The sequence below is a fragment of the Crocodylus siamensis genome, chromosome 4 (genome assembly GCF_052110815.1).
Source record: "Crocodylus siamensis isolate JL-2025a chromosome 4, ASM5211081v1, whole genome shotgun sequence".
NCBI classification, from domain to species: Eukaryota; Metazoa; Chordata; order Crocodylia; family Crocodylidae; genus Crocodylus; species Crocodylus siamensis.
The window spans coordinates 147,834,328-147,858,856 of record NC_143398.1 but is presented as its reverse complement, the minus strand read 5'-3'; the positions used below and the strand labels follow the sequence as shown (position 1 = coordinate 147,858,856).

Here is a 24,529-nt window from a genome sequence, read left to right as displayed (position 1 = left end):
GGGGCTGATCTGGTCCCTGCTCATGATGGGGCCAGTGTCCCCCAAAGGCTGACACTGATGCTGTTGGTAAGGCTGGTGCCCACCTGATGGGTCAGCAACTTCTGTGGGTGCCCCCTGCTCTGATTCAGGAGTCACCAGTCACTCATGTCCTTACCACTTCCCTTAGCATATGGGCTGGCTTCTGCCTGCAGTGTTTCCCCTTAGCCCCTCCCTCCAATTAAACCTTGAGGGCTAGCCTCTGGGTCCTTTGGGTTCTGCTGTGCCCTACAAGGGACGAAGGCTGGGTGAATTCTTTCTGCAGTACACTAGCATGAGTCTGCTTTCTGGCATGCATCAACTGGTGGGTACTGAGCAGGTAGACATCCCCCAGCCCTCCCCCACATTACTGAATTATGGATACTCCTGGGAGTGGATGTGCTAGTGCTGAGCCACGTTGGAGGAGCGGGTGAAGCTCTTCCCACACTCTGAGCACTGATGTGGCTTCTCCCCCATGTGGCTGTGCTGGTGCTGGGCCAGGCTGGAGGACTGAGTGAAGCTTTTCCCACACTCAGAGCATTGATGTGGCTTTTCCCCTGTGTGGATGCGCTTGTGCTGGGTCAGGCTGAAGGATTGGGTGAAGCTTTTCCCACACTCAAAACACTGATGTGGCTTCTCCCCTGTGTGGACACGCTGGTGCTAGGCCAAGTCAGAAGACTGGGAGAAGCTCTTTCCACACTCCAAGCACTGATGTGGCTTGTCTCCTGTGTGGATAAGCTGGTGCCGGGCCAGGCTGGAGGACTGGGTGAAGCTCTTCCCACACTCAATGCACTGATGTGGTTTCTCCTGTGTAAATAAACTGGTGCAGGGCCAGGCTGGAGGAACAGCGGAAGCTCTTCCCACACTTGGGGCATTGATGTGGCTTCTCCCCCATGTGGATAAGCTGGTGCTGGGCCAGGTGGGAGGACTGGGTGAAGCTCTTCCCACACACATGGCACTGATGTGGTTTCTCCCCTTTGTGGATAAGCAGATGCAGAGCCAGGCTGGAGGAGTAGGTGAAGCTGTTTCCACATTCAGAGCACTGATGTGGCTTCTCTGCAGTGTGGATGCGCTGGTGCCGGGCCAAACTAGAGGAGTAAATGAAGCTCTTCCCACACAGAGCACTGATGTGGCTCTGCCTCAGTGTGATTACGCTTGTGCTGGGCCAGGCTGGAAGATTTGCTGAAGCTCTTCCCACACACAGAGCACTGATGTGGCTTCTCCCCTGTGTGCATGCACTGGTGCAGGACCAGATGGGAGGACTGAGTGAAGCTCTTCCCACACTCAGAGCACTGATATGGCTTCTCCTTGGTGTGGACACGCTGGTGCTGAGCCAGAGTGGACTGGGTGAAGCTCTTCCCACACTCAGAGTACTGATGTGGCCTTTCCCCTGTGTGAATGAGCTGGTACTAGGCCAGATGGGAAGAGCGGGTGAAGCTCTTCCCACAATATGAGCACTGATGTGGCGTCTCCCTAGTGAGGACACGCTGGTGCTGGGCTAGGCTGGAGGATTGGGTAAAGCTCTTACCGCACTCTGAGCACTGATGTGGCTTCTCCCCCATGTAAATTTGCTTGTGTTCAGTCAAGTAGGACAAGTGGGTGAAGCTCTTCCCACACTCAAAGCACTGATGTGCCTTCTCCCGTGTGGGTGAGCCGGTGTTTGGCCGGGATCGAAGAGTGGGTGAAGCTCTTACGATACTCAGAGTGCTGATGTGGCTTCTCCCTTGCATGCATGTGCCTGTGCCTGGCCAGGCTGGAGGGCTACTTGAAGCTCTTCCCACACCTGGTACAGCAGTATGGCTGTTCCCTCCTCTGCACACACTGGTGCTGGGATAGGCCTTGCCAGCAGATGAAGTTCTTCCTGCACTTGGTGCAGCAGTATATCTTCCTCCCCAAGTGGATGCTCTGGTGCTGAGCCAGGGAAGAGAAATGGGTCTTACAACACATGATGCAGTGGTACAGATGCTGCTCCCTGGGTACGTTTTGGTTCTTGACCAAGTCTGAGGGGCACATAAAGCTCTTCCCACCTTTGGTGAAGTGGTGGGGGGGCCCTCCAGAATGGATCTTGCAGTGAGTAGCCAGGATTGAGAGGCAAGTGATGCTCTTCTTGCACTTGGTGCCTACGTAAGGCTTCTCCCCAGCGTACCTTATTTTGTGCGGAGCCAGGAGTGAAGGGTAACTAAAGCTTTTCTTGCACACAGGGCAGGGGTGGGCTCTCCCCCTGGGCTTGGTGATGAGTTTCTGCTTCCCTCTGAGGCCCTCCCCACTGGCTTTGTTTGGATGCAGTCTCTCTCTCCAGTGGAACTTTGTCTTATTCTTCAGGTCTCCCAGCTCCACAAATTCTTCCCTGCACCCAGGGCTCTTTCTGGTTTCTGTCCCTTCTCCACTCCCATGCCCAACTGGAGATACTACCCAATTCACTGCTACATTCTCCTTCTGCTTGTGGGGCCTACCCTGACTCCTGTGCCATTGGTCCTTCTCAGGTCACAGCAAGTCCATCCCATGCAAACACCCTGGAAAAGTCTGTGGTAACTCCACATTTGCAGGCCTTTCCTCAGCAGCCTGCTCCTTAGCTCTGCTCAGCAGCCAGGCACCTCCTGTGTGGGGAAGAGAAATTCCAGATTAGTCCCTGCCATGCTGGCAAAACCTTCTGCTGGGATGGGCCTCTGAGCAGGACTGGATTTTGTCACCTGTGTTTTCTTAAGAAAAAAAGGTCTTCCTTTCAAACCCTAAGCACTGGGTGTGCGGGAGGGGCAGATCCCTGTGCCATGTTAACTTTCCCTGCTTGGTGGATTTCAGAGCCAGATTCTCAGAGTTGTCGTCTGCCTCATCACCTCAGACCCTTCTGGGAAAAACACAAGGGACATGTGCATCAGAACAGGACATGAATGGCTTCATGATCAAATGAAGCTAAGGATGAGACCAGAAGGATCTGCTTAAAGGAAGAATGAGGCACTCTAAGGGCTGCTATAGCCCACACCAGTGATGGGTCTAGGGGGAGATGATACCAAGCATTATACCTGAATGGGCTCACATACACCAGAGCCAAAGTGCATTGATAAGACTGTTCTCTAGTGCTCGCCCTTGATTTCTGGCAGTCCTGAGAGCAGCATCTGGGTCCAGCCTCGTGGTGGATTTCTGGGGCTTGTCAGCAGTCATGGGTGTGTTGGGATCTCTGCCTTACATTGGACCAGCTGCTTTTGTTTGTTAGAAAAAGCCAACGTTTTTCATCCCTCCTCCATCCAAGAAATATTTTGGAAGGTGAGTATTTAGAGCTGTGGCTTTCCCTTCTGAGAGAAGGAAGGCTATGTTTCCTGCTTATTTCCAGGGAAAGTTTTAGTGCAGGGAGGAGTCCATAGAGCTTTCCTCTACTGACAAGGCCCAGGTGGCCTGCACGTCATAGAAATCTGCACCAGGACAAAGGCCTTGGCATGAATCTGCACTTGGATTCTATGCTGAGTCTCAGGCTCTGTGACATTCAAGGGCCCTGAGATGAAAAAGAAAGGGTATTCACTTCATCCCACAATATGAAACCTTGTCAATCCCATTTGCCCCATGGAACCACTTAATGCAGCCTGAGACCATGATTAAACATTTCCTGAGTCCCAAGTCAACCTGGCGAGGAGAAACCAGGCAAAGCCCAGGCCTTTCTCTTGTTCTGTGTTGCCATTACTGTTGGACAATCTATATACCATGTTGATTTCAATGGCAGACTATAAATCCCATCATGTCCTGGGAGATGGTGTTAGAGAGGCATAGCTACCTTGTGCTAAGGAATCACCTCTTACAATGGTATGTGAAGATGGAAATTTAAGATCATGGTATCCAAGGGAAACCAGATCTGTGCCTAAAAAAGTCAAGGCAGAAACCTCTATTGTCCCCTAACAGCTGTAATTAGGGAATTTCAGGGACTGGGGATAACACCTGCTGGGACACATTACAAGACAGGCTATTTTAAGTCAATGCAGGGCAGGCCCCCCATCAGTCTGGGTATGGAACTTTTCTGAGAGGGGAGTTGCGTGGAGTGGACTGCCACAGCTCACCTGGTAGCAGGTCCTCTGACCCTGAGATTTCCCCACAGTCTTCAACATCACGGACGCAGAGCTCCACCTCTCCTTGCTGAATGCGGCAGATTAAGTCAGGTGTGGAACCTCGATATCCTATTTGGGGCAGTGGTTAAGGAGTGTTTGTGACTGGTACTGGATAGACAATAACAAACCGGCGTTTGGGGAATAGATCCCTTCAACTGAAGGACAAGAGAGAATGGACATTTAGGATAAATGAGATGGCACTGCAGGGAGAAGCCTTCAAGCCAATAGATGATGGTCCTTGCCACCCAGGTAATGGAGGGGTGGTCATAGCAAACAAAGCACGAACCACTCTGAAGTATAAAACGGGTATGAAAGTGACAGAGACATGAGGAACAAGGGTGATGATGCAGTGATCTGAGAGGAAAGCAGAAAAGTTTTTGCTATTTTCAAGGTACCGAAATTAGAAGACACTGGACACACTTATGGATTGATAACATTTTTCTTATTGGTATAATTCCAGGCAAAGGAGTGGAGATGAGTTTATTCGGACTGAAGGTTTAAAGTGATGCCTCATGGCACTGAAAAGGATCTGTGACAGATGGTTCACAATTAAACTTTTTTTCTAGGAGAGAGGGTAATTCATTCAAGAAGGCACAGGAAAGGATGATTTTATAAGAACTATAGATGCAACTAAAGCAATCACCTCATCCAATTGCAGGATGATCCCAGGGCAGAGATGAGTGCACAAATTGGCAGATACTGCAGGGTTTATGACAAAGTTCATGGAGTCATGGAGATGGACAAAAAAAGAAAAAAGGGAGACACATTTTATATCACATGAAATCCCATAACATGAAAATGACCTAGTTTCCCAAAACAAGGACACCCTAGAATCATCTCTAAAAGAGAGGACCATTCCAAACAAATAAATTGCACCAGAATTAGAAATAGAGATGTCACCATAGTGAAAGTGTGGTATCTTGTGAGAGCTTAGTGGCCCAACACAGCATACTGTGGACTACTTCCTAAATATAACAGAGGAGAAACTGGGGGAGACATGAAATGGTAGAAATTATCTTGTAGGGAAAGCCTGAGCTATGTAGCAAAGTCAACAAACAGTTTTCTTACTATAATAAAGAGCTTGATACAGATACACTTTGAGATACAGGGAAGGAGTTTGCACTTTCAGCTGCTGAAATAGTATTAAGTGAAACCCAGTCACATAATGAAAAATCAGGTGGCAAAACTTGTGGCGGAATATATAGGTTTCATGAGGTATTGAAGGAAAGAGAAGTACTCAAAAAGTGGCAAAGCTGGATTTGGACCAAGCTTTACACACAAAAGATAAGAATACATAAAGGGGAGCAGTCAGAGAAGTAGCACTGAATTACTTGCATCAGAAACTGAAACAGAGTGATTGAGAAAAAAATTGCTCAGCTGGCTAAAATCCACCATGCATAAACAAATGACTTGGATTCTGAACCCATTGCTGTTAGTGCTAGAAAAGAATATTAACACATAGTCTCCAACTGGTCTTTCATGCCTGAAAGGCATATTTTGAAAACTTTTTAAAAAGCAGAATTAGCCAAAGAACATTTGCATCTGTTGACACTGGGCACATCCACACATGCAAATGCTGCTAGATGAGTTCTAAATTACTGAAGAGTAAACTCACCCTAGGCAAGCACCTACATGTGAAGGCACTTGGGAGCAGATTTGCTCCTAATGGGAACAGCCTGAAGAGGGTTGCTCCCACCCTGTTCTGCCCCCATGTAGCAGCCAGGGGCTAGCAGGGAATACCGAGCCAGGCGACAGCTGTGCCCTGGCAGGGGCTGGAAGATTACTCCATGCCCAGGAGTAGGCTCCAGTGGCAGAGCCCAGGCTTGAACAATGTCCCCCGCCCCAGTAGCAGGGAGCTCCCAGCCCTGGCTCTGTGATTCAGGGCAAGGGGCTGGAAAAGAGCTGTTGGGGAGAGGCAGATCCCATACAGACAGGTCCTGGTGGGGCAGGTAGCAAGGAGCTCCAGGCTGGGCGGGGATTCCCCACTCAACCGGGGTAACTGAGAGCTGTCCCATGAGTGGGGCAGCTATCAGTGAGACCTCAGCTGAGCAGGGATTCCCCACCCAGCTGGGGACTTGTTGCTAGCTGGCCCACCAGATGATCGAGGCAGGAGCCTGGGACCTGCCCCTCCCCTGCAGCTCTTTCCAAGCCCCATGCCTTGATCACCTGATTGGGGCACAGGGCTGGGAAAGCTGTGGGGCTGGAACCTGCCCCAGACCAGGACAGTTCCTGGCCAGCCCTGGGCTAAACAAGGAAGTATTCATGTGCAGCCCAGTGCTGGCTGAGACCTGCCCAAAATGGGACAGTTCCTAGCCAGCTCCAGGCTGCACATGCAGACTTTCCCATGCAGGCTGGGGCTGAGAACTGTTCCCGTCTGGGGCAGGTACCAGCTAACTCTGGGCTGGGTGGGCAACTCTCCCTGTGCAGGCAGCTCCAGGCTCTGCAATCACAGCGGTGACCAGGAGATTGCTCCCTGCCCCTAGGAGTTCCCTGATGATAGGGTGGGCTCCAGTGGCAGAGCCTGGGCTAGGAAAATGTCCCCCTGCCCCAGCACCAAGGAGCTCCTGGGCCTGGCTCTGTGATCAGAGTGGGGACCAGGAGATTGCTCTGAGAGCTGCCTGCTATTGCGACAGGCTCCAGTGGAAGAGCCCAGGCTGGGACAACGTCCCCCTGTCCTGACAGCAGGAAGCAATCTCTCAGACCCTGCTCCAGTTGTGGAGCCAGGCCCAAGAACTCCCTGCTGCCAGGACAGGAGGACGTTGTCTCAGCCTACTCCATCATTGGAGCCTGTCCCAGCAGTAGGCAGTTCCTGGGGCTAGGGAGTAACCTCCTGCCCCCTGCTGCCCGGCTGACTGGGAGCAAATTTGTTCCCAATTGGCTGCCTACACATGCCTTACTGCACAGTAGCTACTCTGCAGTTATTTTTCTGCAGAGTAGCACATTAACCATGGAGTAGACCAATTTACTGTGCAGTAAGGATCTGCACATGTAGATGGTGACGCTTACTGCACAGTAAATTTATGTACTGCACAGTAAAGCATCTTGTGTAGATGCGCCCATTGTAATTGAATGTTGGAATTCCAGGAAACAGTACACAGCAAATTAGTAAAGTAGTAAACTGAAAAAAACGGGTAAACAGGGGAGTTGCATACCTAGTCTGTGGAAGATCCTGAAACATTAGGAGAGTAATGAGATGTGAATTATTGTATTTCATCTAGAAAATGAACAGGATAAGAGACTGGGGGTGAAAGGTGACTAACATAATATCATATTTCCTGTTCAAAGAGATGGGCAGTAAATACTAATGACTGGAAAACAGTTACTTAGCCACTCCTTGAAAAAAGGAAAAAGTTATTGCAGCTACAATCAAGAGGACCACCAACATAAGTGATAATCAATATGTTTTTAGTGTGCAAAAATCCTAAGCAAGCACTAGAAAAGCAAATTGACCCTTAAAAGTTAAGTCCCTCAAATGTCCACACAAGCCAGAATAAGTCCTTGTATTAGAGATCTTCTGGAAATGAAAGCTGGTTTTCACTAGGCCCTGCACTGAGCCCTGCTCATTTTACCACAGTGATAGGCATCTGACATGCAGAAGGGTTTTAGGAAGAGGACAAGGAAACTTCTGAGAATGGCAGAGTGAGCTGGAGAGTACAGGTCTCAAAGCAAGTATAGCAAAGCCAGAGTCAGTGGTCTGTGTAGAGGAATATGTTAGGAAGGACTGTGGAAAGAAGCTTCCAGTGACTCCTCCTAAGAAGTGCAGGCAAACCATTTCACTTAGCACTATTTCGCTATAATACTCATTTGAAATTGAAACCTGACTTCACTTAGCACTCAACAAGTTTTGTTATAATGCTCACGGTCGCCATCTTGGTTCATTAAAAACAGTTGCAGTCGCTATCTTGGGTCATCAAATACTTTTGATTTCACTTACCGCTTGTTTTTTCTGAAACCAATTACGAGCACTAAGCAAGGGTTGCCTGCATCTGGGTTCCATCACATGTACATATGTCACTATGGAAGAAGTTAAGGAAATGCAAAATCTGTGTTGTAGCAGTATAGGCAGATTAAGACTTCCATTAACTTCTGCCTGGTAAGAACCAAAGGAGAAAGGATTTAGATAGCACTGAATCCAGCATGCTTGGATGTCAAATGTGCTTGGACAGGATAGAATAGGCCAAAGAGGGAGGAAATCAGAATAATTCTGCAGAGAAAGGCAGTTGATGAATTTTTATGGACAATGAATTGGAGATGATGTGAATAAGCTAAGAAAGCAAAAGGAGATCATGTTGCCAAGAAACTGCTGAATACAGAAGCACCGGCAGTTATAAGAACGGAGAAAACTCAAGGAAAGGTGTCTGAATCAAATGAAGGAGGATATATGAACATGAAATGTGAGAGGCCTGATCACTAAGAGAAGTGGGGAGAAAGTAGATTTAAACCACGAGTCAAAAGTTCATGAGGTTTGAAACACATGGAGAAGACAAACTTCAGAAGTCAAGTAGCAATAGGGATAAGCAAGAACCATAGCTTTACCCAGGAAAACAAGGGCTTGGTAATTCCTGAGCATTTGGTCCCGGTAAAGCACTTTGTCTTCATCTGCCAGCAGTTTCCACTCCTTCCGTGTGAAATGAAGGGCCACATCCTCAAAGACATCCCAGAGCTGCAGTCACAAGCATTACATCATCAATATATCCTGTTCCAGCTGCTTCCAGCCCCCACAGCCCTATCTGTACTAACTCTGTACTACAACGTTTTGCAAGCTTAGCCATGATAGGTAGGGATGCAAAATTCCCCATTATTCAGCTGTCATATGATGTGGATATGACTCGGTGGACATAGGAGTTAATATGTCTGCCTTAACCCATCTCATCCTGGGAGATGGTGCAGCTAATTTTAGTTGGCATAAGGTGCTAGCCCAGTGGAGGGTCTGTAGTGTAGGCACTCTAAGTCACCATCAGGAAGCTGTTGATCATGGCAGTGACCCACAGCAAGGACCCTTGCATGGGAGGTAGGACCCCAAGAATTTATCCTTTTCCAACAGACACCACCTCAGGTAACTCCAGAGACTGACACAGTGATGTCAAGAGTTTTTCTTTGCTTCCCATGTGGCTTTGGGGTGGGAAGCTAAGAGCCTACAGTGAGACTGGCTTGCATAGAGTCATAGAAAATTAGGGTTGCCAGCTAGACATCGAGCCATTGATTATTAGCCTGAGCCCAATGCTCCAGCCAGTTTTCTATGCACCTTACAGTTCATTCATCCAGCTCGTACTTCCTTAGCTTGCCTGTGAGAATGTTGTGGGAGACCATAACAAAAGCCTTGCTAAAATCAAAGTATACCACATCCACTGGTCTCCCCGCAGCCACAGAGCCAGTCACCTCATCATAGAAGCCAATCAGGTGGATCAGGCATGACTTGCCCTTGGTGAATCCATGCTGACTGCTCCTAATCACTTTCTCCTCCAAGTGCCTAGAAATGAATTAATTTTCCTAGGGCCTGAGGTGAAGTGAGGCTGACTGGTCTGTAGTTCCCTGGATCCTCCTTTTTCCCCTTCTAAAATATGGCCACAATGTTTGCCCTTTTCCAATCATCCGGTACCTCTTCTGATCATTATTATTTTTCAAAGATAATGGTCAGTGGCTGTGGAATCACATCAGCCAACTCCCTCAGCACCCTCGGGTACATCCCATCTGGACCCATGGACTTGTATATTTCCACCTTTTCTAAATAGTGCCTAACCTATTCTTTTGCCACTGTTGGCTGCTCACCTCCTCCCCAGACTGTGCAGCCATACAACACAGGGGACCCCCCCGATGATGTCTCACCTGTGCAGGGGCTGCTGTGTCTAGCTGAGGATTGAAGGGAAGGGAAATGAAAAGAAAGGGAAGGAGAGGCTGCAAGCTGGACTCAGAGCAAAATGAGTTCAGAAATAAATGGAAGAAGAAATGTGTTTTTCAAACTCCAGAAACTGTCATATTGCAGTCTCTGGAAATGGAATCACAAAGTTCCTGGACTCCCTTGGGCAGAAATCACACCTACCATCATGGAGGAATTTTCTATGGATGGTATCAGCTCTGGAGCTGTGTCTTTTCTCCCCATCAGATCCTGGTACAGGGGACAGGGACTGGTATTCATTTCACTTTCTTGGGGTTTGCACAAACACTGGCTTTCTTTACCTTATGCACAATTAGATACAGCAACTCCCTATATGTAATTACAAATGGCAATAACATGGGCATGCATATGACCCCCACATGGTACACTTGCACAGGGTGCAGGTGGCACAGGCTACAGCTATGGGCTGGAGCTGGGGCAGTGCTGGGCTCTTCCCAGCAGGGGCTGGGCTGGGCTGCACTCAAGGCAGGTGGCAGCGGTGCCGGGTGGGAGCTACAGGGGGGGCTGCAGCTACCCCAAAATTCACCACAGCCCTCCCCAACACTCCCTCCCAGCACCACTGCCACACACCCTGAGCACAGCCCCTGCCCCCTCCCCCACCCACATGCTGGGAAGAGCTTGGCACAGTCCCAGTCCCACTGCTTCCCTCACCACGGGGGTTTCACTCTGACAATGTCAGTCTTTCAGGGTGGGTTCAGAGATTATTTCTGTCCTGCAGTTGAAAAATATTGTGCTGAAAACAATCTGTGCCACAAGGCACTTCTCATTTTAGACAATGCACCAGGACATCCTACCACACTTGATGACCTCAATGATAATGTAAAAGTTGATTTCCTGCTCCTCAATACCACCTCTGTTTTACAACTGATGGACCAGGGTGCCATTGCTGTCTTTAAGGATTATTACATAAGGAAAACATTTGCCCAGGCTGTCAGGGCTACAGGTGGAGAGGGTGTTCTGACCCTAAAAGAATTTTGGAAGGGCTATCATATTCGCAAAACAAGAGATAACATTTCAAGTGCCTGGGAGGAAGTTGCTTCCAAAACAATGAATGGTGTCTGGTGAAAGCTTTGGGAAGACTGTGTCCAGGCTTCCCTAGGGTTTGAGGAACCAGTGGTGACAATTCAGGGCATTATCATTGACTTCGGAAGGAAAATTGGATTTGATGAACGTGAACCTGGGGACATTCAGGAGTTGATAGTTTTGAACAGGGAGGAATTGGGCAACGAGGACCTCATTCAAACAGAACAGCAGAGAACCCATGAAGAGGAGGAAGATGCCAAAGAAGATGTTCAACCAGCAAGGGCCTTAACCAGCAAAGGCACGGCTGAAGCTTTCAAATATCATGAAGCTTCTCTTTCCTACTTCAGTGAGAATGACCCTGACATGCAGTGCAGTTCTGCAGTTGCAAGAGGAGTTAACAATGAAGTCAGTTGTTACAAGCTGCTTTATGATGAAAAGAAGCTGCCCAAAGTACAGCTATCAATGGATTCCTTCTTCAGGAAGTGCACAACTCCAGCATCAATCCCTGCAGCCAGCCCTCAAAAAAATCCTCAGCCAAGTACTTCAAAATCCCCTGAAACTGACACTAACCCTGACAGCCCTGATTCCAAGTTCAGAGGGAAGCCCAAAGAACAAACAGTGGAAGTGAATCTGTGCATACAGTTCATTACTTTATTTTGTAATTTTATACATTATTTCAAAGTTCTAAGTGTTAAATAAAGCATTAACGTACATTTAGATGTCTGAATCCAGTGATTTTATAAGTCTGAGCAGGAAGCCCTGGGAACGAATTCTATTTATTCATTCTAAATTGAGAAAAAAAACAAAAAAAACAAAAATCGCTTGGAAACTGAAAAAGCAGGAAAGCTTGTCTTTTGTTTTCTATGAATAATTTGTTTGTATGAATAAACAGGAAGAAGAGGTAAAGACTAAGTTTGCTGCATAACCCAGTATTTTAAGTTTCTCAGATGGACATGGCTGAAATTATCTATTTAGTTTTTGTTAAAAACAAACACATTTCACATTTACAACTAAAATATTTAAAAATTCAAAAATACATATGCTTTTGTTAAAATAATTATGCATGTTTGTTGTTGAAAAAAATATCCAAAATACATAAGTTTATTGTTTTAGTTAAATGAAACAATTTAAATGTTTGTTGTTTTTGGTGACGCTTGTTGTCCTCCTAACACAGTGAAGCAAAAATATCCCCCACATACCCATGATTAATCTAGTAAATTGGAGATAGTTCACCTCCCAATGACTTCAAAAGTATCTGCTTCAATTAGCTTTGGTAAATAAAATAACAAAATCATAATTCAGTTTTCTGATGTAGCTGCAAAATTAAATCTGAAAAAATATCAAAATGAATCACTGCTTTAAGATGTATAATGCGTACCTTCTAAAAATGAAACCTACATCTATCTCTGAGTTTTGAATAATATGAATGAAGGTTATATCAAACAACAAGAATGAACTTTTTGTAGAAAACAGTGATTAAAATTGACGCTTCTTGACCAGCAATTTAAATAGTAATTTAAATTAATTTGATTCAAATCAAATCCACCCTGGACACATCATTAATGACCTCCATCCCCTCCTGGAAAAGGATGGATGTTTCAGTGTAGCCCTGGGGGACAAACCAATCTGGCTAACAGATAGCTCCCCCCAACCTCCAATGGCCTGTCAAACAACAGGTTAAATAACTCCTATTCTCACCAAGGCACCAGGCCTTGCAATGGACCCCAATGCAAACTGTGCTCCCTCCTTACATACCACATCATCACTGTGCCAAATAACATGGATTACAGCAGCTGAGGACCATTTACTTTGAACTCTACCATTTTCATATAGATTATCTCCTGCTTACAAAGTGCCCCTTTGCTGTCTACACTGTCAGATGGTGCAATCCCTACATGAAAGACTGAATGAACCCCAATCTGACATCAGGTCCAGGAAGATACAAAGGCTTGTGGCAGGATACTTTAAGCTCCCTGGCCATTACATTGCTGACCTCAGAGTAGCTACTCTTAAACCAAAACACATTAAAAACAAAGTTGGAATGTAGAATTGTGCAACAAGTCATCCACAGGCTGAATTGTGTTAAATACAATCTAAATAGGAACTGTGGGTTCTTACCCAATTACCTAGATTAGCTCCTGTGTCCCTTTTGTGTGGTGGGGCTCTTAATTTATATTCCCCTCTCCCAGTACTGTCCCCCTTTCTTTCTCCCACATTTGGTATTCAAAAGACTATTTGATAGTCTGACTTGTGCATGTCCTTTCACTGCATCTGAAGAAAATGAGCTTAGGCCCACAAAAAACTTTTGCTACGCCTCTCTGATTCACTTAGTTCATAAGATGCAAATCTCTCCTGCTCTCTGCCTGAACTCAGACTAACACAGGTAATTAGCGGCCAGGTATGCTGCTCATTCCTCCTAAACTGCCTGCCCATGAAGCTGGCCAGGTACTGGCTGGGCTGGAGGGGCCTTGCTGGAATCAGATGTAGAGACTATCCTCTGTGCTCTACAGTCCAGGCCAGGATGGAGGGGACTCGCTGGTCTCAGCTGTAGAAAGCAATGCCTCACGCTTCCTGGTGCTGGCTGGCTGTTACGGTGTACCCAAAGGGACTTCTTCAGGCCTTAACATGTTCTATTTGATCAGTCCTTAGGAGGTAGCTCTTCTAGAGGTAGAGGGAGTTTTGGCTGTATGGCCTCTGACCTGGCTTTCTGACCTCTCCCTCCCCAAAATTCTACCTTGTATCCCCGGCTCCTCCTCGCCTCTGCCCCAGCTTCACTCACACCCCAAACTGAACCTGGTGTCTTGCTCACCTCCGAGCTCTCCCCCTGCTTCGGAGGTCTGCCCTGCCACTTCTGCAGTTGGCCAAGATCAGGTGTAAAGGAGCCCCTCTCTCCCAGTCTCCCTGGGGAAGTCCTCTGCAGCTGCAACTCAACAGGCCCTTCCTCAGAAGCCTGCTTCTCAGCTCCACCCAAGGTTTCTGCACCTGCTGTGGGGGGAAGAGAATGCATAAGTTAGCCCTGGTGCTGCTGGCACTGGGAAAGCCCTACTACTCTCCTGTACTAGCCTGTAACTAAGGCAGCTGGAGACTTCAGTGCATAGAAGAGGTGGGAGAAGGAAGACTCAGCTCTGGCAATACACCTCTATTGGCATGAAGCTGGACATGACATCCAATAACTCTGTCCCAGGGCAGGGTGGTGATCACAATGACAGGTCAGAGCCTGCAGGGACATCACTCCCCGGCAAAGAAGCTCAAGGAACGTTGGTGCAATGTCACCATTTTAAGGGGAGGAGAAGGGAAAACGCAAGGTTCATCTGCTCTATGGTGTGTGAAGGGTTTCCTGGTGCACTCCGAGAACAGAAGCTGATCTATCTAGCAAAGACAGTTTTCCATTCATGAATCATGTCTCCTGCCACTGGATAAGGTAAAATTACCACTCTTTACCTGCCCTTGGGGAAGGGCCTTGTCCAGGGCACCAGCCCAAGGAGCTTTCATCTGCTGACCCATCCCAAGGCTCCTTGGTACTGGCGGAAGCTGCAGCAAGACAGGAGTGGGGTGGGTTAACTGTACGTGAACCAGACAAATGTCACTGAGGAAACGCATTTCCCCGACACCTGCACCAGCCCCTTAATGGGCACAGAGGTTTGTGGGAGCATGAGAAAGGGCTGATTAGAATACCGATTAATAGCAAAATCAACCAGCTCATTGATTGTTACCGTGGTAGCACTATAAGGCCCAACAAAGATAGAGCATCTTTCTGCTAGGAGCTGCCCACATGCAGCGAGAAAGATCAGGGACCCCCAACCTGGGTGCTGCACACCCCAGCCACACGGTTACATACATCACGGCCCTGTCATGAGCAGAGGCAGACATTTGAGCATCGTCCCCTACATGCAGGCCCACAGCCTGGCCAGCATCCAGTACCTTACCCAACTCCTGGTTGGGCAGGGGCTCCTCTTTGGGGACATGAGGTGGTTTGTCCTGAAGTTCTGGGGTTTCCCTCTGTCCTGCCTCCCCCATAGGTATGTTCACAGGATAGGCCTTTGGCTGCACCAGCTAGGAATCACATGGTTCCTGCAATGCCTCACTGTGCTGCATCGTGTCTGAGGACATCTCCTTGACTTTCACACTTACTGTGACCTGGGGACAAGATACCTATGTCACTGGCAAGTCAGGCACTGGGAGAAATGGGGCTAGGAGGGAACATCTCCCAGACACATGGAGGTGAGGACAGCAACACCAATGATTAAGACAAAATGATCACTCTCAGCTGGAGCTTCTCATCCTCTACCTGTTTCAGCTAAAACACCCTGATCAGAGCCACTGCCTCGGCACAGGTTTCCACACCACACTCATACTCCCAGCTCCAGATCTCCTGGAGCAGAATGGCCAGAAACAGCCCCAGCTCCACCAGCTCCAGGATTTGTTGCGTGCTGTGGTGCTGGGATCCAGCCAGCACTAGCAGAGCTGCTACAGGTGGCTGCAAACTTCCCACTGTGCTTTGGCCTCCTGGTACCAGACACCATGGAAATGCTGGCATGTCTCTGGGGTGAGGAGATCACCTCCTGGTGCCAAATGTGGTGTCACCAAGGGCAGCTCAGTCTCAGAAAGAGGCTGTGTGGCCTGGTTCACCTCCTACTCCTGAACCTCCTGGGGTTGGACCAGCCCCTCCTGCAGCTGCTGCTTGCTCGGCTCTGGTACCAACCACCTCGAGGGCACCCCACTGGTCCTGGACTGGATGACACCAGGGACTTTTTCTGCTCCCTCAGCTCCTACCCGGAAACCTCCTGGGTCCTATTCCTCCATCTTCACCTCAGGGGCTGTGACAGGAAGGTCCACAGCTGCCATGGGCTCCAGCTCAGCAGCCATCTTCTCCACCAGGAGAGGCAGCACCACAGCCCGGGGCTTGGGCTCATGCTCTCCCTCCGCTCACGCGGGCGCCTGTCAAAAGCATCCCATTTCCTGAGCTGCCAGGGGGAAAGGAGGCGGTGCAGATCTGACCTTGTGACGGAGACCCGAGACCATGACCCTACCCCAGCCCCAAGGTCTGCCCAGCTCCGACAGCCTGTCAGGACGAGGCAGGCTTCAGAAACAACCCTCCCCACAGCTCCCCATCCCCTCTGCCAGGTCCTGCAGATACCTGCGCGCCCCCAGCCAGGCGGGAAGACTAGCCACGGCCGCCTCCGCAGCACTTCCGGCTCGAAGCCCCGCCCCCCGCAGCCGGACCCGCGCCGGGGGCGGGACCGGGACGTGGTGTCTGCGGCCAGGGTTACTCCTCCCCCGGTCGAGGCTGTCTGGACCTCGGGCTCCTCCAGGCAGCTGGGGTCCAGTCCACAGCTCTGAAATTAGCCGCAGTCGGGGCAGCTGAGCCTGGTCAAGTATGAAACCGGACAGGCAAGACGTGCCCTCAGCCGCAGAAGGAACAATGGAGGCCGGAGAAGAGGAAGCGCAGCCCTACCCCTTGAGAGGGCTCTTCACTTTCCCCGCCTGCTTCGCGGTTACGTCCCCCGCCCGGCAGGACCTCACCGCCTCGCACTCCCGCGGCAGGGCTTCCCCTGCTGGAGGCCCGCCGGCTCCTTTGCCGCCTTCTCAGCTCCACACTCGCGGTCCGGCATCAGAAGGAGAGTCCCCAGCATCTCCGGGCCCTTGATGCCAGGGTCCCTCCCTGGCTGCCCCCTTCTGGGGCCACAGCATGCCCCGCCATAGCTGGAGGGGGACTACTGGTTGGGGGGGCAAGGCAAGGGCTGTGGGAGTGGGGCAGGGGCAGTGGCTGGGCCTGGGGGTGGGAAAGTCGGAGTCCAGGCAGCTTGTCCAGGGGCACGGGAGGCTCCTGCCCCTGCGTGCACCCTGGCAGAGGCTAGGGGGGCACGTGCCCTCCATCTGTGGCAGAGGCGGCTCCTGCTGCACAACGTGCTTTGTCCCCTGCTGCAACAGCCCCTGCCCCGAGAGCTGTGCGGTGCCCTGTGTGTCCTGCCACTGGGTGGGCAGCCACCCAGTGATGAGATGCATATAGCATTGTGCCACTCTCAAAGCAGCAGCAGCGAGGTGCAGAGGCAGAGTAGAGCCCAGCCCACAGCTGTAGCCTGCTCACTCACAGATTGGGGGGCACGTGCCCCTCTGCAGAGCATGCAGCAGCAGGAGCCCCCCCAGCACCCCTGGACACTGCTGGGCTTCTATTGTCCCATGACCCAGCCTGGCTGGGGCCTCATTCACCCCTGTCCCACCCTCTCCCACACTGTGGGGGTCTTGATCTGCCCCCTGCCCCTGCAAGCCCTTTCCACTTCACAAAGAAAGTAGACTGAAACTTGCCTGCTGTGTTGGGTAGCCACACACCAGGGCTGCAATCCTGGCTGCATGTCTGAGTGTGCATGCCCCCATCTACCTTGCTGCAGCAGCCTGTAGCTGTACCTGCTGCCTTATGTTTGGGGGGGCTGAGCCCCAGTAGCCCCTGCCTTTCACTGCCTATGTGCCCTCCACCAACCCGGAGTGAGTACTCACTCCAAAAATGTGATATGCTGGCATACGCACTTGTGGTGATCCTCCAGTCACCTGAGGTGAGCATGAGAGGGTTACCTCTCATTTCAAGAGTTTTCCCTGCTATGATTTCCTTATCATGGCAGTTGGTAAGGCTGCCCCAACCTCCCCAGAGAAGGATGGCCAAGCTTTCCCAATAACCCTGGGGTCAGTTTGCTAGGCCATCCTGATTACTCTGGGGTGGGTCTGTTGGGCCAACCTGACTTCTCCAGCGCCAATGTTTTGGGTCCATCCAACCGCCTTAGCGTTGGTCCCTCAGGCTGCCCCAACCAACCCAGGGACAGTTGGTCAAGCCTAATCTACTACCTGGGGTTAGTTGATCGGGCCAATTGGACTATCCAGAGTCAGTCAGAGTCAACCCAACCATGCCAAACTGCCCCAAACACTCCAGAATTGGTTGACCAAGCCCACCTCAATACCCCAGGGTTAGTCAGTAGGACTACAGGGTCAGGAGGAGGGCCAACTTGAACACCTAGGGATCAGTCAGCTGGACTGTCCTGAATGCCCTGTGGTCACTCTCTCAGGCCCTCCTGAGCACCCTGGGGTGTGTCACTGGGGTTGACCATACTACAAAGAGAGTCACTTTATGGGCAGGCCCAACTACCCCACCCACAGTCAATTGGTTAATAGTTGATCCATCAACCCCAGAATCAGTTGGATGTGTTGACCTAAGAACCTTGGGATCTGTTGATACATCCCATTCTTTGCTTGAGAGGGCTGATTTGACTACTTTGGATTCAGTCAGTAGGGCCACTCAGGGCACCCTGGCATCAATCCTCCAGAAGGTGGAGGATTCAAAAAGGGATTCAGATTTGTCTTAGATCTTGTCCTGACCAGCAGGGAAGAACTGGTGGAGGATGTGAAGGTGATGAGCAACTTGGGAAGTGATCATGACAAGATAGAATTCCAGATAATGAGATGGGGAAAGCATGAGGTCAGCAAAATCAAGACGCTAGATTTCAAAAAAGGGGGATTTCAATAGATTCAGGAAATTAATAGGCCATGGGAAGTTAGACTAAAGGATAAAAGTGTCGAGGAGGGCTGGAAGTTTCTATAGTGCACAGTATTGGAAACCCAACAAGAAACTGTTTTGATACTATGGAAGCTCAAGAAGAAAAGCAAAGGATCAATGTGGCTCCTTGGATGGCCTAAATGCAAAAGGAAAGCATACAGGCAATGGAAAAATGGGCAGGTCACAAAGGAAGCATACCAGGAAATAGCAAGAACCTGGAGGGACAAAATCAGAAAGGCAAAAATAAAAATGAGCTGCATTTGGTGAGGGAGGTTAAAGACAACAAGTATACTGACCAGAAAAGAAAGACCAAGGAAGCTGTGGATCCACTGTTAACTAGCCAGGGTGAACTCTTAACAGAAGATGAAAAGAAAGCAGAGCTACTTAACAGCTACTTTACCTCAGTCTTCCCCAAAAAAATAAGCTAATAAACTTATGTGAATAAGGAAGGGGCCAAGATGAGGGATGAGATAACAGACTGTCAGAGAGCTTTTGATAGGTCTCAATGAATTCAAGTCAGCAGGGCCTGATGAACTTCATCCCAGTGTAGTCAAGGAACTGGTAGAGGCATAGGTGGGGCACAACTGGGGGGTGGTCCCCCAGCAGCACTTCTGCCTCAGTCAATGTGCGACCGCAGAGCACAGAGCACTCCATGCCCCACTGCCAGCCACAGCGCTCGCTGTCAAGGGGGGCACCTTTCCCCCTACATGTTGCCTATGAACAAAAGAGATCTCAGAGCACTTGGCAATGATCTTCATGAAGTTGTGGGAGACAGACAAGGTACTAGGGGGCTGGAAAAGGGACATATAGTGCCCCCCTTTAAAAAAAGGGAACAAGGAGGAGCTGGGGAACTACAGACTGGTTAGCCTCACCTCAAAATTTGGGAAGTTATCGGAGCATATCCTATGGAAGTCTATTTGGAAGAGAAAAAGCTGATCACAAGCAGCCAGCCCTAACAAATTGTGTCCAATTTTTTAGGGTTGTCTGCTAAGAACCCTAACAGAAGTGCCTGTAGACACTTTCAGCTGAGACTAGGATTATTGTATAGGCAGAATTAGGACAGTGCAAACTATGCAGCTGCTCATTACAGTTACATTAGAGTTATGTTCTAATAGGGTTAATAGCAGAAGAGGACCCAGACTGACCCTCTGCTTGGGATACCAAGAAGTATAAACACCATCATGAATGTTGAATTATCAACTTCTTCCACAGATGCCAGGAAGCTGTTTGTGGGTGGAGAAACTCTGCTCTGCATTTAGGACAGGAACAATGGCAACAACTGGCCAGGAGGTGGCAAGCTAAAGCCACGGTCAGGACAGGAGGCAAGGTAGGAGGATGATCCCAGGAAAAGGTAGCTGCCTTTAAGGTGAATGTATTTGCCTGCCAGATGGGAAGTCTATGGCCAACCCCTTTAAAGCAGGTAGAGGCAGTAAATGGGTAGAGAGAACTGGCTTTTCCACTTCCCTGCTTTAGGCTTTCGTCACATCTCCAGGACAGTGCAGCTGGCAGGTTTTGCAATGTGTGCGCCCCAGTCAGGCTTCCGGAGATCCTCACACGCGGGGAGCAAGCCCCAGGGCTCAAGGGCCTAAGCAGAGAGGTGCGGGATGTGGAGGGCTGGGAGTCGCGCTTCCTCCCCACAGAATATGAAGTGGAAATTCACTGGCAGCTGGACAGATTGCTCCTTTGGGATCCTCCTGCTTTGTGCGCTCCTTCCTTCTCAGGTACCTGGGAAAGAAGGTAAGGAAAGTGCTTGTACTTTCCCCTCCCCCCATCTTGGCGTGGCCTCTCTTTAGCCCCTGCAGCCAGGCTCACAGGCTCCTTGGGGGACCTCAGGTGGGATGAAGGAATACTTTAGCGGGCACGAGAGACAAGGGGGCTGCAGGAGAAGCTGCTCTTGTCAGGAGACAGAATGAGAAGCCCCAGGCGGGGCAGCAGGAAAGGAGTGGCTGCATGGAGTGATGTGGAGGCTAGCAGGCAAACTGAGAGCACATGGTGGGGGTCCCTGGGAGCACTCCTCGCTGTACATTTATCTTGCAGCTGCATAAACTTTTTTGACCCATGCCTGACAAAGGCAGAGGTGGGGAGGGAGAATGCTATTCTCCCCACTGCCACTTCTGATGGGCAGGGAAGCTTCACCCCCTCTCAGTTTAAGCCCAACTCATTAAAGCATCCAGAATGGGTTTTCCTTCCCATGCACTGAATAGAGACTTTGAGGGTAACAAACTCAAACCAAAAAATCCCCTTCCCCTCTCCTGGATGAATTTCTCTGGGAGCTGGGGAAGTAGTTCACCCTCTCAGTGGCAACAGGGCTTTGTATTTTAATTTCTTGGTTGTGAAGAGAATGTGGGAGCTGGTCACCCCCTGCTTCCTTGTAGCAGTGTCAGTAACCAGTGTCAGTGTCTTGGGCTTTAGCATCTTTTACTTCTCGAAATTCTCCAATTCTTCTTCAGGAACATGCAGTTTTACGTCTTACTGCCTTCTATGCCTTCCTACCCTTCCCCTCCACCTCTTAGGTATGACTCCCCTCCTTTCTCCCTCCTGCTTAACTCTCTGCAAAATACGGTGATAGATATTTCTGCAGCTATGGTACAGCTTGTGAAGATTTGAGGTATAAACTCTGGCTAGAGCTAAGAGACAGAAAGGCTATAAATTGCCCCTTTCCCCTGTCCCACTGTGCACATTGAGGTTCTCCTGTTCCACTGAAGATTCACTTGCTGACTTTCTTTCCTGGCTACCCCCAGCACTCCCCTTAGAAGAGCCATCTGTACCAACTGTCCCTGGTCCTGAGCAGGCTGTTTAAGGATGTGGCCCCTACTTTACAGAGAGGTTGGAACAAATGAGTTTCTAGATACATCTGGCTGCATCAGAGAGGCCCATACTGGGTCAGAAGTATTCCAGATTAGACTCTCCATACTCCAGGAACTGACTTGTCTGTCAGAGTTTTACCAAAGAACAGATTGGACTGGATTATAGGCAATCATGATCCACTCAGGACAAGAAGAGATAAATGGCTTATTGATAGTCAGTTCTTTCCTAATGTGGTTGCATTGGTGTGAGGTTAACAGCTACCTGCAGAGAATTCTTCAGGGATTTTCTCTTAAACTTCTGCAGCACACTCTCCAGCCAGGTTGACAGCAGAGGCATTTTGGACCACTTCTCATTTCATGTGCCTGTTAGTTATGTAGCTGCAGAACTTCAGTTTTTGCAGTTTATATACTATGCAGGATTCAGCACAGCTATTCCTACCCAATGCTTCCCTATTTTGCATGCTCAATAGGTTGCATCCTGACTGCCCAGATACATGGGTGAAACAGAACTGCCCAGGCATTCATTTAATGCTGGGTGAGTTCCCATGGTTTAGTTGCAGAAAAGCCATAACTAACAGGTGTTTGACACCTGAGAAGGAGGACAGCATGTATCCTATCTTTTAGTCCAGGGCTGGTCTGCATATATGGCAGAGAGGAGCTGGGCTATGCCTGTGGCACAGAAAAGCCTAGCTGCCCAGCCAGCATGGAGAGGAAGAACCCCAGGAGTCCACAGCCCATAGGTTTCATAGTTTCATAGTTTCTAGGGTCGGAAGGGACCTGAGCAGATCATCTAGTCCGATCCCCTGCCATGGCAGGAAAGAATACTGGGGTCAAATGACCCCGGCAATATGTTCATCTAACCTCCTCTTAAACATCCCCAAGGTAGGAGCCTGCACCACTTCTCTTGGAACTTGGTTCCAGACCCTAGCCGCCCTGACCGTGAAGTAGCGCCTCCTGATATCTAACCTAAACCTACCCTCGGCCAGCTTGTGACCATTATTCCTGGTCACTCCTGGCAGTGCTCGGGGGAACAGGGACTCCCCCAATGCCTGCTGATTTCCACCCCGCTCCCCATTTATAACAGGCCACAAGATCCCCCCTCAGCCTTCTCTTTTGGAGGCTGAACAGGTTCAGGTCCCATAGCCTGTCCTCATAGGGCCTGCCCTGTTGTCCCCTGATCATACAAGTGGCCCTCCTCTGGACCCTCTCCATACTGTCCACATCCCTCTTGAAGTGTGGCGCCCAGAACTGGACGCAGTACTCCAACTGCAGCCTGACCAGTGCCGCATAGAGGGGAGGATCACCTCTTTGGACCTGCTCGAGATGCATCTGTGGATGCATGCCAAGGTGCGGTTGGCCTTCCTGACTGCCTCCCCACACTGCTGGCTCATGTTCATCTTGGAGTCAGTGATGACCCCCAGATCCTTTTCCGCCTCCGTGCTGACAAGAGGGGAGTTCCCTAACCTGTAGGTATGGTGCCGGTTGTTCCTCCCGAGGTGCATCACCTTGCACTTGTCTGTGTTGAAACCCATCCTATTCTCATCTGCCCACCCTTGTAACCTGTCTAGGTCTGATTGTAGCCTGTTGCATCCTTCCATTGTGCCCACGTCCCCCCACATCTTAGTGTCATCAGCAAATTTGAACAGGGTGCTTTTTACCCCCTCATCCAAATCACTGATGAAGATGTTGAACAGTGCGGGCCCGAGGACCGAGCCCTGCGGAACCCCACTGCCCACATCCCTCCAGGCTGAGAAGGACCCATCCACTACCACCCTCTGGGTGTGGCCCTCCAGCCAGTTGGCGACCCATTTGACTGTGTGGGTGTCTACACCACAGCCCCCCAGTTTCTTAATGAGAACGGGGTGAGAGACAGTGTCGAATGCCTTCCGGAAGTCCAGGAAGACTATGTCCACTGCTACCCCTGCATCTAATGATCTGGTGATCTGATCGTAAAAGGCCACCAGGTTGGTCTGACAGGACCTGCCACTGATGAACCCGTGTTGGTTCCTCCTGCTTGTTACCCATACTACAATCATTTGTGTGACCCAGGGTCTGCAGTGTGCATGGTGTAATATTCCCTTACCGTCCAGAAGTTGGACAGCCCTGTTTTAGCTTATGGCTGATGGCTAAGGTGTCTGCTCCAGGAACAGGAGTGGTAGGTTCTAGGACAGGAGCAGGCAATTATTTCAGGCGGAGGGCCATTTACCAAGTTTTGGCAAGTTGTCAAGAACTGCATGGGTAGCCCCACCCCTTGATAGGTGCCCTGCCCCCTGGCCAGAATCTTGTGACTGGAAGTCCCACCTCCTCACCCCTGACCTTTGCCCCCAGAAGCACTCCTTTTAACAAGGGGTTTTGCCATCTCTGAACCAGAAAAATACAAAATTACGTATATTCTAAAAATCAAACATCTATCTACAACATTCATTAATTTGATTTCAAAAAATATTTTTGTCCTGATTAATATGTGTTTGTGTAGTGTACACAGAGGTGATTGTATGTAATAGCTTAAGATGAAGTTACTTACTCTTATATATTGTATATATTATACATTTCTTATTTATATATTGTGGGGGGTGTAGGTTTGTGGGGGTCTGTGGGTATGCAGGGTGTAGGGGAGGATGTGGATGTATCTCTGGGTGTGGAGTGAGGGAGCATGTGGGTGTGTGTGGATATATGGGGTGTGGGGTTTGTGGGGGCTCTGTGTGGGGGAGTGTGGCTGAGGTGTATGAGGGAGTGTGGGGGTCCACATGTATGGCAGTGCAAGGGGGGTGTGGGTGCATGTGGGACTCACCCTATGAACACACAAACACAGAGTCCCTCCCTACACACACACACATACACACACACCCTCCCTACACACCCACAGTCCCACCCTACACATGCACACCACAGTCCCTCCCTCCCTACGCACACAGTCCCTCCCTATGTGCACACACTGCCCCCCTACACACACACATACACACACACAGTCTCTCCCTGTACGCATGCGCACACACACACACACACACACAAGACATAACACCCTAATCTGCCACAGCAAAAGCAGGGAAACAGTGGTGGTCAGTATTCTGCTTCTGTAAAAGTTTGTTAATATATGCTCAAGAGATCCAAGGAACAGGGCCACATCCCCTGCTACAGAGGAAGGCAAAAAACC

The 24,529-nt window shown here is 49.7% G+C and overlaps 1 protein-coding gene and 1 pseudogene across 4 annotated transcripts in view; one reads left to right on the top strand and one right to left on the bottom strand.

Moving 5' to 3' along the window:
• Positions 1 to 390: 390 nt before the first annotated feature.
• LOC149866761 (uncharacterized) lies at positions 391 to 16,603 on the bottom strand (annotated as a pseudogene). Its single transcript, XR_016441701.1, has 2 exons — positions 16,163 to 16,603; positions 391 to 2,612 (listed from the first exon to the last, which is right to left on the bottom strand). The product of XR_016441701.1 is annotated as an uncharacterized LOC149866761 (transcript).
• Positions 16,604 to 20,003: 3,400 nt separating this feature from the next.
• EPHA1 (EPH receptor A1) overlaps positions 20,004 to 24,529 on the top strand; it is a 61,990-nt gene continuing 57,464 nt past the window's right edge. For 2 of the 3 annotated variants that reach the window (XM_090044130.1, XM_090044129.1), the window contains exon 1: positions 20,004 to 20,305. In XM_090044130.1, the coding sequence (XP_089900256.1) occupies positions 20,173 to 20,305 (133 nt within the window). In that variant the 5' untranslated portion in view covers positions 20,004 to 20,172. The remainder of the gene's footprint in view (positions 20,306 to 24,529) is intronic. The other variant, XM_090044131.1, reaches the window with a different exon arrangement.